A 19,076-nucleotide genomic window follows, 5' to 3' on the forward strand; every position below is an offset into this window, starting at 1 on the left:
TCTCTAAGTAAGTATTCTGACTAAGTCCTATTAGTCTCTTACTTCTTTCTCTTACTATCCTTATTCCCAAAATATAGGAAGCCTCTCCGAGGTCCTTCATAGCGAAGCACTTCCCGAGCCAGGACTTAACCTCCTGCAGATTCGGGACGTCGTTTCCTATGAGTAATATGTCATCGACATATAGAACGAGAAAGCTTACTACACTCCCACTGGCTTTGACATATACACACGATTCATCTTCGCTTCGTACAAATCCAAACTCTTTGATTTTCTCTTCGAAACAAAGATTCCATCTACGAGACGCTTGCTTTAGTCCATAAATGGACTTCTCAAGCTTACACACTCTATTCGGATGCTTCGGATCCACAACCCCCTCTGGCTGAGCCATGTAAACATCCTCAGCCAACTTTCCGTTAAGGAAAGCGGTCTTGACATCCATTTGCCAAATCTCATAATCATGAAATGCGGCAATAGCTAGCATCACTCTAATAGACTTTATCTTCGCAACTGGTGAGAAGGTCTCTTCATAGTCAACTCCGGGAGTTTGAGTAAACCCTTCGCAACTAATCGTGCTTTATACGTGTGTACTTTTCCATCCACGTCAGTCTTCTTCTTGAAGATCCATTTGCACCCAACGGTCTTACGTCCAGGCACATTATCAACCAAATTCCAAACTTGGTTATCGTACATGGATTGGAACTCGCTATCCATTGCCTCTTTCCATTTCGCAGACTCCAGGCCTACCATGGCTTCCTTATAGCTATTAGGTTCATCAAGGTTTATTAGTGTACTATCACTCATATACGTGTCCCCTTCGGTAGTAATATGAAAACCATACAACTGGGGTTGAAACCTAACTCTCTCAGAACGTCTAAGAGGTAATGATATGTCAATTGGTTCAACCGGAGTTTCCTCCTCGGGTTGAGTGCCAGTGGTTGAGGTTCCTTCATGTATCGACTCTTGAATCTCTTCAAGATCGATTTGCCTCCCACTGTCTCCTTGGCCTGTGAGTTCTCGCTCTCGGAAAACTCCTCTCCTCGCAACAAAGACAACATTGTCCTTCGGTCTATAGAAGAGATATCCAAAGGATTTCTGCGGGTAGCCGATGAAAATACATCGCTCACTACAAGGTTCGAGCTTGCCGTGAGTATCTCGTCTTACGAAAGCCTCGCAACCCCAAACCTTGATATGTGACAACGAGGGAGCTTTCCCCGTACACATCTCGTGAGGTGTTTTGGTAACCTTCTTAGTAGGGACTCGGTTAAGGATATGGGCGGCAGTCTCTAAGGCATACCCCCAAAAAGAGATAGATAGCGAAGCACGACTCATCATAGAGCGAACCATGTCCAACAAGGTTCGATTACGCCTTTCTTCTACACCATTCAATTGTGGTGTCCTAGGTGGCGTCAATTGTGAAACTATTCCACACTCCTTGAGATAATCGTGGAATTCAAGACTTAGGTACTCTCCTCCTTGATCGGATCGAAGCATCTTGATCTTCCTGCCCAATTGATTCTCCACTTCATTCTTGAACTCTTTGAACTTTTCAAAAGTTTCTGACTTTTACTTGATTAAGTAGATATACCCATATCTACTATAGTCATCGGTAAAAGTCACGTAGAAGCAGTTTCCATCCTTCGTGGTAGATCTAAATGGTCCACACACATCGGTATGTATGAGGTCCAATAGACCCTCACCCCTTTCGCACGTACCAGCGAAGGGTGACTTAGTTATCTTTCCAAGTAAACAAGACTCGCATGTGTCATCTTCCCTAAGGTCGAATGACTCCAACACTCCATCCTTTTGGAGTTGGGCTATGCGTTTCTTGTTGACATGTCCAAGACGACAATGCCATAAGGATGCCTTATCCATACTATTGGAAGAATCCAAGTACAAAACATCATTTCTTAAGTTATCAACAATCATAACAGTTTCATAAATTCCATTACATGGTATAGCTTCAAAGTAAAAGACACCATTTAGATAAGCTAAAATAGAACCATTCTCATTATTAAAAGAAAATCTAAAACCTTGTCTAAACAAACCATGAAAAGAAATGATGTTTCTAGCCATTTATGGCGAATAGCAACAATTGTTCAAATCTAAAGATAAACTATTCCTAAGCACTAAAGAATACACTCCAATCTTGGTTACAGGCGACGATCTTCTGTTCCCCATGATTAGATTTATTCTTCCATGCTCCACGTCTCTACTTCTTCTTAGTCCCTACACATTAGAACAAATGTGGTAACCACAACCGGTATCAAGAACCCAAGAAGTATTGTGGGAATCATTAGATTTAATTGTATATATATCTGCGAAAGATGGCTTGATCTTTCCTTCCTTGATGGCTTGTAGGTATTCCGAGCAGCTTCTCTTCCAATGTCCTATCTTGTGGCAGTGGTGGCACTCTGCCTCCTTCGGGTTGGAGCAGGGCTTAGCGGGATCAACTTTGGTCCCACTAGAAGAGGCACCATCTCGGGCTTTCACCTTGCGATGGTTCTTTGACGAAGCCTTCCTCTTCTTTCCCTTTCCTTGTCCAATTGCCAAGACAGGAGCAGCGGGCGGATTGGGAGTTGGTGCAACAGAATTATCCTTGAAGTTGCTCTCAGCAACCCTCAAGAGACCTTGGAGTTTGCTTAGGGTGACCTCTTCTTTGTTCATGTGATAGGTCATCCTAAATTGATTGTAGCTCGGAGGCAAAGAGTGAAGCACCATGTCGATCGCCAAGTCTTCCCCAAAGTCAACATTTAACTTGCGAAGGTGGTCGACATACCTTTGCATCTTTTGCAAGTGCACGGTAAGAGACTCTCCATGACCCATCTTAGCGGAAATCATGTTTGTGAAAATCTCATAACGCTCTTGTCTCACGTTTTGATGGTATCTCTCCAATAAGTCTTGATGCATTTCTTATGGATACATGTCCTCGTAGGACTTTTGGAATTCGGAGTTCATAGTCGCGATCATGATGCAATGCACTTTCGTTGCATCACGCTCGTGAGTTTCGAAAGCGGTGATTTCGGTGGGAGTAGCAATTTCGGGGTTGATTTTCGCGAGCTTCTCATCGAGGACATACTCCTTATCCTCATAGCGAGAAATCGTGCGAATGTATCTTATCCATTCGCTAAAGTTCATTCCATCAAAGGTGACCTTTTGACAAAGGCTCATCAAAGTGAAAGAACTCGCAGCAACATTGTTGGCGTTCGACATCTATAAATAGAAAGGACAAAGATAGATTAGAATATGAATCCCTAATATTCACCCAATAAGAAATTAGGACTAGAATCCAACAACAATATTTACACATTAGAAAAGGGATGCCGTAATCTAACATGCAAACAATTTGAAGGTAAGTGAATGACGATTCACTAATTCTCCACCATGAAAAACATAACTTTAAGTCCTAAATGTATTGAGAATTCCTAGGTTCGGATGAGATTCATTGAAACTTTTCAATGGCATGTTTAAATCTCGATATGCCCCTCTTGTTTGTGATTGGGATACCGAGGATCACAAAGCGGGTGTGAATTACCATGCAAATTCACATGGTGCCTTCATTGTAACGATCACCTATTCGATGTGCCGGTAAACCACACACGCTCCATCGAACTATGATAAACAATGAATCACCCTTTGCCACCTTCGCTTATAACCAATTAGTGTGCCGGTATACCACAAACGCTCACTAACTTCTTAGCAAGGTGCAAAGTGTAATTTCATGGGATTGCATCAATTCACTTTTCCTAAAGTAACTAAGATTGGGAAATTTTAAGAAAACATGTAGTTACTTTGTATTTCTTATTATACTTTTAAAGAGAGGATGAGGTTGCCCTATCCTACCCGTTCGGCTAACGACCTTCCACCAATCAAGCGAGCGGTGGGTGTGAGTGTACACCCATTAAGCGCCATTTTATAGGTCGCAACCTTATACCCACCTTATAGATCGGTAAGACTAGCATTTAAGTTATACATATATATTAATCTTGTAATATTATATTAGTATAAGGTTGTATTTTAAACTTGTAAAATTTTAGGGTTTGAAATTTAAATTGTCTAAATTAAACTTTTAATCACAAAACATAAATTTCAAAACTTGAGGACTAGTTTTAAACATTTAAAACATAAAGGATCAAATAACAAATAATCTAAATCACATAATTATCCATATTTAATTAATAATTATCATATAAGGAAATCAAATATTTTATTAATTGATAATTATCTTTAATTAGATCAAAAATATAGTCATATATATCATAAAATCAGATTAGGGTTGATCTAATATGATTAAGGTAAGTTTCCATAAGATAAATATGAAAAAATCCCGTTTTTGGCTAATCCTGACGCTCGGACTCGCCGAGTACCCATAATGGACTCGCCGAGTCCACTATGGGACTCGCCGAGTCCATGACTCAGAAACATAAAAATCGAATTTTTCAGTTAAGATTCAAACATTCAAGCATCAATTTAATAGAAACCAATGCTTGGATCTAGGTTTCTCTATTCAACATGCTTTGAATCCAAGGCTTCTAATGACTTATTAGGTGTAAGAACAACACAAAATCATATCTAGAAACATATCTTTAATTCTCTTGTTTGATCTTGTTGTCTTGGAGCTCTAGAGTTACAATTGTCACTCCTCTAATGGCTTACAAACACCAACTAGCAAAGAGGATGATTTGAGAGAGAGGAGAGGGGATGGAATTCGACCAGAGTATCCTTACTTTAGAAGATGTGTTGAATTCCTTCAGCCATAGGGTCTATTTATACTTGTAGACTCCTTAAAGGTTACAACTTAAACCCTAGTTGGATAATCATCTCTTAGAGTCATCCAAATCCTTACCAAAGATAGCCTTGGACGAATTTAGGGATTATCCTAGCCTAGAATTCGTCCAACCCTTTATCCAATAAGGATTTACAATCTAAAGTTTAACTATCAAGCAATTGACAGTTTATACCCTCTTATTTAATTAATCTCTTTAAGTCACCAAATTAATACTAATTAATCTATGACTTATATTAATCAAATAACTATATTATTATTCCATATATTATTCTCATAATATATTAATAATATCTATTCTCTCATAATAAATCATCCTACCAAGTTGCTATGGTGAAGGCAACCCAAAAGGACCATGCACAAATGGGTCAAATACTTGCCTAATATAGTTGCAGCCTTAGACACTATTCCAACAATTAGTACATCTGCATGTCATTATCAACGACATCTGTGTACTTACTTTTCCCATTACTTTCATAAAGTGTCAGTACCACTTGAAAGTTGATCTATTTTCTAATCAAGATAGTTATAAACTAGGGAGAATATACTTTTACATTTGATAAAGGAACAGTTAGGTTTAACACAGATCAGAAGATGCCTTGGTAGAAGGCTACGATTAAAGGATAGGATCATAATGCTAGCTTTATGATTCCTTAATGTATACACTATAGGATACATATATACTAATAGATTCCGACAGCTAATAGGATGTGTGCTCTTCGCTTCATTTCCTGTTCCCGTTGGATGTGGGCTTGGAATGAGGTCACTCAATCTATTATCTACCTGAATATATATATATATATATATATATATATATATATATATATATATATATATATATATATATATGCTTAGTATCCATTAAGTCATCATAAGGGTACCAGGTATGGATCAGGTTATAGGACATAGAGTCAACACAACTTTTCTAGTACAAAACTTACTTTTCAAATTCAGTACTTTTGGTATACAAAACTAGAGATTTTCCAGATAAGGGCTTAATCCATTTTATTAAGCCAGTACAGTTTTAGAGACTTTATGTGAGTAACTCTATAACACCTTAGTTTATACACCATGTTTATATATAAAACTAATACCCAATAGATAGTTAAATGTGTGTTTTTCGCCTTACTTCCTGTTCCAGTTGGATTGTGGGCGTAGGGCAAATTCACTCAATTAACTTTCTACCCGGTATCAGATTATATATAGCAGTATAAACAAAGCTATTACAAAAGTAGTCACCGTAGTCATTATTTTACTTTAAGGAATATAGGTTTTCTTAAAGAACTTTTCATTAGATGTAAAGGAACCATTACAAATAACTCCATGAGTAACAAGTGAATACACCAGGTTTATATATGACAATGATCTAACAACCAATGGAATGTGTGCTATCCGCCTTACTTTTTGTTCCCCGTTGGGTTGTGAGCTTGGAGCAGATGCGCATAATCGATTGTTTGTTTACTCTGAGTATATATAACTTGTACCCACTAAGTACCCATATAAAGGCTTGTAGTGTCATTTTACTTAGCTTTCATTCAGGTAGGAAATATATGATTTTCTAGAGGAACAGGCGAACCTTTCAAAACAGAACTTACAGCTTACATCACTTTTACATATACATTTTCCACAATGCTTTACACCTTACTCACATCACTAAAATCTTATGAACTCACCAGCTTAATTGTTGATCAACTCTTTCAAATAACTTGTATTCTCAGGAGACTGTTAGATAGGTGCTCGTGCTGGGGATTCAGAAGATGGAGCATTATAGCTTCAAGTCTTGTTTTGTTATTTGTGTATGAATTCTATGTTTTGTGAACACACACATTGTAAACACTTTCTTTCTAAATGAAATGGTTGTTCATTACTTTCTTACCATATACATATCTCGTGATACTAAACATGACGTCCTCCACCCCTGAACGTTTCCGTCGTTCTGGTTTTGGGGTGTGACAATGAGAAACTATACAAACATACTATGAAGAGAAACAGATAGAGAATACTATAACGAGAAACAATACATACACTACACTATACACTAGTACATACAATACATATACAAGTATACTATAACATAAATGTGAACCACTGTTTCGGGGCATGTCATCACTGCCATGGCTCGATTTGTATCCAGAATCTCCTGGAGGGAGAGCGTGAGTTTGCGTAGAGATCTATACTGGATTGACTATCCTACACCTTGCTGCTAGCTACAGTGGGACTTGCAGGTCTTCGGGTGCCAAATATCATTACTTCCGACGTCTTTCATCGTCGTGTTTTTAGTCGATAGTATGGTACAATCAAATCACATATTACCTTGATAAAAATCCAGTTTAAGGTAGTTAGTACAGCAATAGTTACTATAATACAACACTGCAGTACTATATTATTTTCCCATTGCATTCACTTTGTGATCTTCTCACATAAACGATAATGTATAAACTATATTTTTGATAATGATAGTTACACTTGGGAAAATTACACACTTTTACAAGAAACAAACATACAAAACTGTCGGGCCTTGTAGAAGGCTACTTTTAGTAGAAAATATAGGATTTTCTAGGAGATACAAACATTTACAAACGTCTACAAACTTTTACAAACTTATGCATTCAAACACTTACAAACATTTTGATACGAACAATGACACTAAAATGCTTATGAACTCACCAGCTTTAAAGTTGATAAACTCTTTCAAAATAACTTGTATTCTCAGGTTATCAGTAGACAGGTATCGATACCAGCTTTTGAGAAGATGGAGCTCATTCAAGACTCATCTATTATTTTGGATTCATATTTTTGGTGTCTTATAAACTGTTCAGAACAATTGTATTAAAATACATTATTAATTCAATGGATGATGTTGTTTGTTTGTTTACTATTATCTTGTGTTGTGATACTGTACATGACATCCTCCACCACAGAACGTTTTCTGTCGTTCCGGTTTTGGGGTGTGACAACTACCCCATCACTACCACGACTACCCCACCACCAACACCACCACCACTGCCACAATTGCCACCGCCTCTCATCACCGCCACAATCGCCACCCCACTGCTACTGCCACCACCACCGTCGCCATCGTCGGCACCACCACCGCCCCCCGCCATTGCCCCCGCTGGTACCCACACCACTGCCACCGTCCCTAAGCTCACCCTACCACCGCTACCATTTTTTTAAAATGAAAACCGATAGAAAAATATACATCTAAACACGTTTTCTAATTTTCTAAAACTGAAAATGAAAAATGAATATGTTTTAACTAAACGTGTTTTCTAAATTTTCCAATGAAAACCAAAAATGGAAAATGAAAACTAAAAAGGGAAAACGAAAAACAAAAAATAAAAACTGTTATTTCGTAACTAAACACAACCTATTTTTTTCCTTCTGAAGAACAACTTAGTCCCATAAAATTAAATCTATCTAAATTTGGTCCTAACAAAAATATTTTAAAAAGGAAACAAATAGGGAGTTCATATCACATGAGCGTTGATTCATTTCTTGCCATCGGTTTTTCATTTAGTGTTCCCTTTATCTAGTCAAGTAGTTATTTATTTTATAATGTAGTATTTCCATTTTATTTAGTTTAATTTATAAATACTACAAATATTGCATTTTTTTTTCTTTTCTTATAAATACGAAATTACCCTTGTAACTAGTCAAAAATTTGTTTCCTTTTAATACTTTATCCACTAAAATACATTTTCTTCTAAATTCTAATTTAAATTCCATTTAATAAGTATTTAGGTTTTAAAAAATCTTCTTGGGTTAAACAACTTATGGGCTAAGTGCTACTAAAATTCGATAACATCCTTTTGGTTTAAAGCCCACATCCTCTTTATTTGTCTTTTATTAATAACATAAACACAATATCTTTGGTTTAAAGCCCACATCCTCTTTATTTTGTCTTTTATTATTAACATAAAGACAATATCCTTCACATCAGTTGCAACTCATATACAAGTATTTGAATTTTAGTATGTTATAATTATGTATGTTAATTCAAATTATTTAGCCAATTCCATCTTGTGACTTCATTTGCAGCCGAAAGAAAATAATCATCCAATCTTTTCCTAATATCACTTACCAAGAAAGTATCGATATCATCCAATCTCCAAGCGCATTCAAGCCCACGAGTCGGGACAATGGTGCAAGGTAGTTGAAATCAGCTGCAATAACTCCATATATTGTTGATTTTCCACATCTCCACAAACACTTCCATGCCACTGCCAAGAATTACCGATGATTTAATCTGTCTGAAATTAAACAATTTTTATTTAACTTCAACACACGCACACACACACACACACACAAAACGAAGGAGACGGTCCTTTAAAGCCATGTCCCCTACCCAAAAATCCTTCCAAAATCAAGTAGAGGTTCCATCTCTCACCATTTTCACCATAACCTAAGTGCTACTAAAATTCGATAACATCCTTTTGGTTTAAAGCCCACATCCTCTTTATTTGTCTTTTATTAATAACATAAACACAATATCTTTGGTTTAAAGCCCACATCCTCTTTATTTTGTCTTTTATTATTAACATAAAGACAATATCCTTCACATCAGTTGCAACTCATATACAAGTATTTGAATTTTAGTATGTTATAATTATGTATGTTAATTCAAATTATTTAGCCAATTCCATCTTGTGACTTCATTTGCAGCCGAAAGAAAATAATCATCCAATCTTTTCCTAATATCACTTACCAAGAAAGTATCGATATCATCCAATCTCCAAGCACATTCAAGCCCACGAGTCAGGACAATGGTGCAAGGTAGTTGAAATCAGCTGCAATAACTCCATATATTGTTGATTTTCCACATCTCCACAAACACTTCCATGCCACCGCCAAGAATTACCGATGATTTAATCTGTCTGAAATTAAACAATTTTTATTTAACTTCAACACACGCACACACACACACACACACACAAAACGAAGGAGACGGTCCTTTAAAGCCATGTCCCCTACCCAAAAATCCTTCCAAAATCAAGTAGAGGTTCCATCTCTCACCATTTTCACCATAACCGAATGTGGGATGATGCCTTCGGTATTGAGTTCATCTATTGATTTCATAATTCGAGCCCACATCCATTTCAAACAACTAAAGAAATACCAAACTGAAATCCACATGAACCTCCACGCACTGCTTCAATCACCTTAACCTACAAAGCATTTTTATCGATAAGAAAACATCATTTCCACTTTAGTAATAATGCATGATTAAGGGGCTGTTTGGCAGGATCTGAATTTTTAAGAAATGAATTTTTAAGATGTCTGAATTTCTAAGAGGGTCTGAAATTTTAAGATATGGATTTTTAAATGTTGTTTGGTTGGAATCTCTGAATTGCACTTCTAAATTATAAAAATAACCATTTTACCCTTTTGTGTTATTTTTTGCTGAATTTACGTTTTTGTTCATAAAATAACTGAATCAACTTCTTAAATAATTATAAAAAAATATACAAACACCATATAAAAAAATATACCCAAAAATCCTTCCAAAATCAAGTAGAGGTTCCATCTCTCACCATTTTCACCATAACCGAATGTGGGATGATGCCTTCGGTATTGAGTTCATCTATTGATTTCATAATTCGAGCCCACGTCCATTTCAAACAACTAAAGAAATACCAAACTGAAATCCACATAAACCTCCACGCACTGCTTCAATCACCTTAACCTACAAAGCATTTTTATCGATAAGAAAACATCATTTCCACTTTAGTAATAATGCATGATTAAGGGGCTGTTTGGCAGGATCTGAATTTTTAAGAACTGAATTTTTAAGATGTCTGAATTTCTAAGAGGGTCTGAAATTTTAAGATATGGATTTTTAAATGTTGTTTGGTTGGAATCTTTGAATTGCACTTCTAAATTATAAAAATAACCATTTTACCCTTTTGTGTTATTTTTTGCTGAATTTACGTTTTTGTTCATAAAATAACTGAATCAACTTCTTAAATAATTATAAAAAAATATACAAACACCATATAAAATCTAGATTAAACATAAATGAAAATTACACATAAATCGAAATCAAACATTACACTATCATTTCTTCATTATACCCGAAACAATTAAAAGCTCCAACTCAAGAGCTTCATGATTCTTTCAACTATAAAAAAGTTACAACATGATTAAACTCTATGTATAACCTAAAACATATCTAAAAAGTAAAAAATTTCTCTTTTTTTTTTTTTGTTAATTTTCACTTATTGCCCAAAATACCCTTTCTATGTAAACTACAATTTCTTTAGTTCAATCCATAACAAATATAATGTTAATGAACTCCTTAAGCTTGTGGGGTTATGAAATCTTCTCCACTAATAGACACCACTTGTTCAAGATTTCATCAAACAAAGCAACAAAGCATACAACTTCATCAACAAAACCTTATCGTATTTTAGAAAGAAAAAAAAATGATTTTATCTACATTATCACATTTTTAGATTTCATCAAGCAAAAAACAAACATATAATTTTAGCAATATTATCAGATTTCATATTTTATCAGCAAAAATATTACAACATTGTTAAATTACAGAAGAACAAAGAATAGATATATAAATATTTATGCACTATAGTCGAAATCAGAGCAAAAAAAACGATATATGAACTTATAACCGAATTCAGAGGAAAAAGAAAAAAGAACAAACGTATGTAATTACTTTGAATTGATTTTCAGCTGTATTTCATGGATTTAAAATCAAACTAAAAGAATCATATATCTAGCCCTCGTTTTTGTTTTGAAGCTAAATGATTTCTAATCTTTCTAAAAGATAAAATTACAAAAATGATCCTTATAGTTTGCCAAAAGTCACAAAGTAAGTCTCTATTAATTTTTTTTGATGTAAATGGTCCTTGTGGTTTGAAAAACTTGCATGGATGACCTTTTTACTAACGCCGTTAGTATTCAGCCGTTAGGTAAGGGCATTTTCGTCTTTTCAAGTATAAAGGAACTAAATTCGTAACATTTGATAAACCACAAGGATCATTTTTGTAAATGGTCTTAAAACAATAAAAATGCTAGGAAATGATGGGAGGAGGACTCGAACCTAAGACATAAATCTTTTGTTCCAAATCAACCTAAACCTTATACCACTGCATACTAACTTGGTTTATTCTTCCGAAATCTTACTTATATTACGTAAAATCGTAATTACATTAACATCTATAAATAAAAAAAACATATAATTACAATAATAATAATAATAATAATAATAATAATAATAATAATAATAATAATAATAATAATAAAACAAAATATATTTTTAATATACTGTAAAAAAAATATTTTTTAGACCAATTTATTTTAAGTATTTGTTTTACGTAGAAAAACAATTTTTTTCTCACATAGAAAAACAATTTTTTTTACGTATTTATTTTATGAAAAATATGTTTTTTTTATATATTTAAAATATACGTTTTCGTATAAAATGTTATGACATTGTTATAATTTGAAAATATACTTTTAAATACATAAAAAAACGTAATAACATATTATATAAAAACGTAATCCTAAAAAATACGTAATTTTTTTGTATATATATTTATTTTATGTGAAGTATGTTTTTTGTGTATTTAAAAAATATATTTTCATATAATACGTTATTACGTTGTTAAAATCATAAAATATACTTTTACGTTATCTTAAAATATTTAGTTGATTTAAGATGAATATTCAAGTATTTTTTTACGTTATATTTTCATGTTCTTAATGTTTTTACGTAAAAACAAAATACTTATAGTGTTGCTTTAAACCAATTAAAAACCTTACCATAATGTAAAAGTATATTAAAAGATTATAACAACATAATAATGTATTATACAAAAACGTAGTTTTAAATAAATAAAAAAAATTATTTTACGTAAAATAATACGTTAAAAAACATATAAACTAGTTGTAAAAATTCATTTTTTTCTTCAGTAAGTAAAATTACAATTTTTTTACTAAAAATAATTATGTAAAAAATCTGTAATTTATTTTGTTATTTATCTTTTTTTGCGATTTCACGTAATATAACTTATGTTTCGGAATTTTAAAACAAGTTTGAATGCAGCTTAGTGGTATAAGGCTTAGGTTGATTTTGGATTAGGAGAAGAGGTTACTGTTCGAATCCTCTTCCATTCCATTAATTTTTTTTAGACCAATTACAAAAATGACCCCTATGGTTTACCAAGTATCACGAATTCAGTCCCTTTATACTTGAAAAGACGAAAATACCCTTACGAATTCAGTCTCTAACGGCTAAATACTAACTGCGTTAGTAAAAAGGGTCATCCGTGCAAGTTTTTCAAACCACAAGGACCATTTACATAAAAAAAAATTAATAAGAACTGACTTTGTGACTTTTAGCAAACTACAGGGACTATTTTTGTAATTTTTTCTTAGGATTATAGTTAGTGGACTATATCAAAGCGAGGTCAAAGCCACTTTTGCAATTTGAACATTTAGTCCCCACATCTCAAATTTCTAATTTAGCCAAAACTATACTCTTAATATACTTGAAATTCTCCCTTTTATTTATAATTAATTATTTCGTATATTTAGACTATTATTTATTTATTTAATTAAATAAAATTTTATTTTATCCTTAATATTAAGATGTTTCAAGATATATCAACGGATAAGCTATATGAATGCTCTTACAAATAACTTGGTTATGATGGATAAGGTTACAAAACGGACGAAACATATGATAGGGACATTTTTAATGTTTGGTTCATTTAGAAGAGACGTTTTGTGTGCCCCTTTCCTATTTGACCTTTCAATTTGGCACACGTGAAAGTGAAGTCGTAACAATCCGTGGACTAGTCTTTTTTTCTAGTATCTAACCACATGTACCACTTGGGCAAATCATTATAATATCATAAAAACAACCAAGCGTGTACGTAATTTGAAAATAATAATAATAATAATAATAATAATAATATTAATAATAATAATAATCATTCAAAATATCTTCTATAACAAAATTATACAGATGAAAAGCAATCATGATGGAAACTGGTTTATACACAACAATTAATGTTTTATAATGTTGTATTATACAACTATATAATGCATAAATTGTTGTGTAAGATAAAAACTTGTTGTGTACGAATCACTTTCCAATCCTGATCGACACTAAATTGTTATAATTTGACCAATTTACTTAAAATGAATCTATTTGAGCTAGGTTGAAGTCAAATAAATAAATAAATAAAGTTTGTTACAAAAAGAAGGGGTGAAACCGCTAGAAACAATCAACCAATATTTCACGTGCATATAATTTGAATCTTTTTATTTAAAAAGTTAGATTACTGATGTCATAACATAGATTTTGTAATTACATCTAACACAATAGTAAGAAGTTTTACAAGTCGTTTTGAATGTAATTATTCGTTGGTGCATCGTCAGGTTTTTGGTAAACCATACCAATATATGGAATGAACAAAAATAAGGTTGTGAGTTACTTCTTAATAATCTATTGTCATCAAAGGGGATGATTTGTATATTATATATATTTTTTGATATACAATAATTTATATTTTAGAGGATTATGTAATATATAAATTGTACGATCTTTTAAATCATAAATTGTAATAACAAAATTATTCTATACAAATCACTCTTCATAATCAACTAGCGGTTACTATTAAGTGCTCCAAAAATAATTTAGACATTTCAAATTTAATGAACTTCAACTTAGGTGTCTTGCCATTTTAGCTAAAAAAAAGGTTCTTAATGCTATAAAAATAATAATTGATAAGATAATAAAAACTATGTAAACAAAATCATACCAAGCTAGATTCCACATTAGCAAAAACCAGAATGCATTGGATCTACATCAATGTAATTGTGCATATCAACGCTCAAAATCGGTTTAACCAAATTATGCCTCGAGATGGAAACCGCATTAACTATCTATAATTAGTTGAGCTCTAACACCTAATCATAACTACCCCAAGCTTAAATACTCCAATACTGAAAGTTGATTAGTGGATCATTTACATTCTTCCGGTGTGTTCTATAGTGAGAGATGGAGGTGTCACGTCGGAGTTGCGTATTATACAGTTTGATAATGGTGGTGGTTCTCGGCAAAACCGGAAAAAGTCATTTGACCGAGAATTTCTACGCGAAAACATGTCCAATGGTAGAAACATTAGTTAAAAAGGAAGTGGACAAGAAGGTCAACCAGGAGTTTGCGGTTATTGCAGACACTCTTCGTCTGTTTTTCCACGACTGCTTTGTTGAGGTGCGGTTTTTAAAAGCTTTAGGTTTCGTTTGAATGGACTTTATAAGCTATTTAATTTTCATGAATGTAGGGATGTGATGCTTCCATTATGATCGAATCAAAGAAGGGAGATACTGAGAAGAATGCGTCAGATAATCTTTCGCTTGATGATGATGGAATCGATTTAGTTATAAAGGCTAAAAAGGCAGTTGAGTCAGTTTGTCCTGGTGTTGTTTCGTGTGCGGACATTTTAGTCATTGCCACTCGAGATTGCGTGGCCCGGGTAAAAAATTAAGAGTATCCATAATAGTAGAGTTTTTATGCGGAACTTTTTCATTAAAAGAATTGACATAAAAAAATGCTATTTTATCTTCGCAACAGAAGATAATTTTTTTTTTTTTTCGCTATAGATAGAACCTACAAAACTATTAAAAAAACTCATGACAAAGGCTTGCTAAATAAAAGGATTTGTTTTTCGAAAAAAAAAAAAAAACTTATATGTGAAAAATAATTTTTTCTAACTATCATGAGCTTTTTTTGGGGGAAAAAGATTCTCAGCAAGCTATTGCAGTTGCTTATAATGACGTAAGAAGCAAAATTGAGGGTTAATCTATGAAAAAAAAAAAATTGTGTATGATGTTTTACGACAAAATTTGCAAATTTTGTATGTTGTTTTACCACAAAACTTGCAAAGATGGTATGTGGTATGTATTTTGTTTTGTTTTGTTTTGTGGTTCTTTAAACTAGTTTCATTATTTGAAAGTTAAAATAATTATAATACCCTTGGTGTATTTATTTTTTATTTTTTTCATTTTCTTTTAAAATTTAATATTTATTTATTTATTTTAATAATTAAAAAATAAGAGAGGTGGATCTTATCTTATTTTTTACTTATTAAAATATATAAATAAATATTAAATTTTAAAAAAATAAAAAATAAATGGAAAATAAATACACTAATAGTATTATAATCATTTCAATTTCGAAATGATCAAATATGCAACAAAAAGTAATTCAAAAGGACCACTAAAAATTGGGGTTCAGATCAAAACCCATATATATATATATATATATATATATATATATATATATATATATATATATATATATATATATATATATATATATATATATATAGGGTAAAGTGAATATATCTAACAACCTTATATAAGCTTAGGTACCTAACCTCTTCAAACTACGTCATTTTGCATTAAATTTTCATTGCAATCATCCAAGGTTCTTAAACTTTATCCGTAAACTTGATTTACTTCAAAAAAAAATTGGAAATTCATCATTATATTTCTCATACTTCCTTTCATTTGTAGCGGTAGGATATGAATCCCATCAGGTGGTATTCGATAGAAAGACAAGATGTAAAAGAAAGATATTGGTGAAAGTCCAAAGATTTTGGAAGTAATTAAGTTATGGGGTTGAAATTTAAAAATCTTAGGCAATTACAATGTAAATATAATACAAACCGATTTAGTATTATGAAGTTAGGTACCTAAGCTTATATAAGGTTATTAGGTATATTCACTTTAACCATATATATATATATATAATTTTTTTTTTTACAGTTTTTGTCTTGTTTAAAATTTACAAACAAATAATATATTAAACAACATTATTTATAAAAGGAGGTACGTTTCGAATAAAACAATAGAGTGTTAAAGTCAATCCTGAATTCAGCTACAAGAGATTAAGGAAGTGTTTGGGATTGTTTATTAAGTTGAAAAGTTCTTTTTATAAAAGAACATTTTGAGTTTTAATTTTGAGGGAACAAAAGTTAAAAGTCATTTTTAAAAAGTGTTTGTCTAATATTTCTTGATTTTGAAGGTAATTTGAATGTAAAAATAAAAAAAGTCAAGATTTCTTATCTTTTGAAAAACCACTCATTCTTTCTTACGAAAAAGTTAATTTTAAAAGGCTTTTTGTAAATGTCAAATATCTTTTGGAACTTTTTGATTCATTGGAAAAAGTTAATTTCAAAAAGCTTGAGAATAACTCATTCATTCTTGCCAAAAAGTTAATTGTAGAAAGCTCGAGATTGACTCATTCCTTCTTGAACTTTTTGATTTTTTGTAAATGTCAAACATCTTTTAGAACTTTTTGACACATTCATTCTTGCCAAAAAATTAATTTCAAAAAGCTCGAGATTAAGTCAAACTTTGGTGTTTTAACTCGACTTGTATAGTTTAGTTAAATGTTTTGCAAAGTTTTTAAACCCTTCTACTCTTCGTCGCCTCTAAACTAAGGCTAATACAAGAATTGCAAAGTTTTTAAACCGTAACTTCCTCTTCACACCCATCACCTTAAAACACGTTTGTAAAGAAAAAGTGATAAATTTTCTTAATAAAATCATTTTTATAAAGAAAGTTTTGGGAAAAATGTTTTAAAAAAGTTTGGAGAAAATAGAGAATTAAGAAGAATAATACCTCTCACTTGGGCTAATTGAGTGGTAAACATCATGCCATTAAAAGACAAGGTTTTGTTTTGAATCCTGTCTCAAACGTTTCCTTCAACCTAACAAATCGATGAAAGTACATAACAATTCCCTTTACTTTTTACATACTTTAGCCTTTTTTTTTTTTCTTTAATCAATTTGACCTTTAATAATAAAACTATAATCTAAATCATTTACTTAAATAAATTAAAATTTATACTCATGCTGTCTTTTTTAAATTATTGCAATACTCATTACAAAGTGTCCGTCTATCTATATATGCAGGCCGGAGGACCTCGGTACAATGTGGATTTAGGTCGGCGAGACGGACTTATTTCAAAGGCATCACGGGTCACTGGAAACATCCCAAAACCAACCTTCAGTCTCAATCAAATTAAAAAAACATTTGCAATGAAAAACCTTTCTCAGTGTGACATGATCGCTCTATCTGGGGCCCACACAGTCGGTGTTTCTCGGTGCAAAAGCTTTGCCAACCGTTTGTACTCACGGGTCGATCCATTACTGAATCTAACCTATGCAAAACAATTGATGGCCACTTGTCCTAAAAATGCCAATTCTACTATCACTGTAGATATGGATCCCAATACTCCAAACATTTTCGATAATGTTTATTATAAGAATCTAATGGCAGGCAAGGGTTTGTTTACATCGGATGTTGTTCTTTACTCCGATTTATCATCTAGAAAAGTTGTTAAAAAGTTTGCTAATAATCAAGATGATTTTAATGCGGCGTTTATAAGTGCGATGAGGAAACTTAGTAGGGTTGGAGTCAAAATTGGTAATCAAGGTGAAATAAGAAGGGATTGCACAACTTTTAATTGACAAGATTTTACCAAATGTTCGTTTCAAGATTTATGATGCATTAAAGCCTCTTTAGTTTAGATGGAATGGAACAGCCAACAAATGAAATTGACAAGACTATGGAATATATTGTCATGTTATTGGGATGTAAGAATTAAATGAATTCTCATAGGAATTTTTTATATTAAAAATGTATAATTTTTGTTTTACTCTATAAATTATTTGATGATAATGAATTTTTTATTTACAAAAATGATAAATAAGTAATTAAATTATTAAAGCTCAATAACACCAAATAAGACTATAATAAGAAAATATTATTATAAAATATGTTCATTGTTATTTCTAATTAAAATCAAGAAATTTTGAAAAAAATATATATTTGTTTTCTTCAACTTTATATAAATTAAAATAGTTTTTGTTATAATCTTTAATTAAATTCCATGTTGGCATGAAAAAAAAGTCAAAATAAAAAAAATTACAATATACTTCCTATTTCTTTTTCTATTATACATTTTACTTTCATTTTTTTATTATTGGTTTGTACTTTCAAATGTTGATCCATTATAGCGTTGTATTTAAATATAATGTTATTTGATTAATCTAAGGATGATCTAATTAAAATGACATACTTGGTATTTCTTCATTTAACCCAAAAAAGACGCTAAGGGAAAAAAAAGTAACAAAATGTAAGGAATTTATATCCAGTTGACCAATACAATTGCATCAAACAAACATTTCTTTTTCACTACGATGATATAAACCACAATTCCTTCTTCGTTCCATCAAACCAAACACTATCTAAA

At 32.1% G+C, this 19,076-nt stretch overlaps 1 protein-coding gene across 1 annotated transcript; it reads left to right on the plus strand.

Moving 5' to 3' along the window:
• The first annotated feature begins 14,745 nt into the window (after window positions 1-14,745).
• Window positions 14,746-18,502, plus strand: LOC145033972 (peroxidase 55-like). The gene is made up of 3 exons (XM_078982427.1): window positions 14,746-15,026; window positions 15,097-15,288; window positions 17,734-18,502. Exons 1-3 carry the CDS (start codon window positions 14,811-14,813, stop codon window positions 18,289-18,291), a joined length of 966 nt encoding a protein of 321 aa, XP_078838553.1. The 5' UTR covers window positions 14,746-14,810; the 3' UTR covers window positions 18,292-18,502.
• The last annotated feature ends 574 nt before the right edge of the window (window positions 18,503-19,076 follow it).

The sequence above is a fragment of the Lactuca saligna genome, chromosome 3, assembly GCF_052625555.1.
Source record: "Lactuca saligna cultivar CGN05327 chromosome 3, ASM5262555v1, whole genome shotgun sequence".
Classification (NCBI taxonomy): Eukaryota; Viridiplantae; Streptophyta; class Magnoliopsida; order Asterales; family Asteraceae; genus Lactuca; species Lactuca saligna.

What these genes read in the sequence shown, in the direction of transcription:
- LOC145033972 (XM_078982427.1), top strand. Translation starts at nt 14,811, where the DNA reads ATGGAGGTGTCACGTCGGAGTTGCGTATTATACAGTTTGATAATGGTG. An exon ending in TCCACGACTGCTTTGTTGAG is followed by an intron (nt 15,027 to 15,096) that starts GTGCGGTTTTTA and finishes TCATGAATGTAG; the next exon opens with GGATGTGATGCTTCCATTAT. An exon ending in CTCGAGATTGCGTGGCCCGG is followed by an intron (nt 15,289 to 17,733) that starts GTAAAAAATTAA and finishes CTATATATGCAG; the next exon opens with GCCGGAGGACCTCGGTACAA.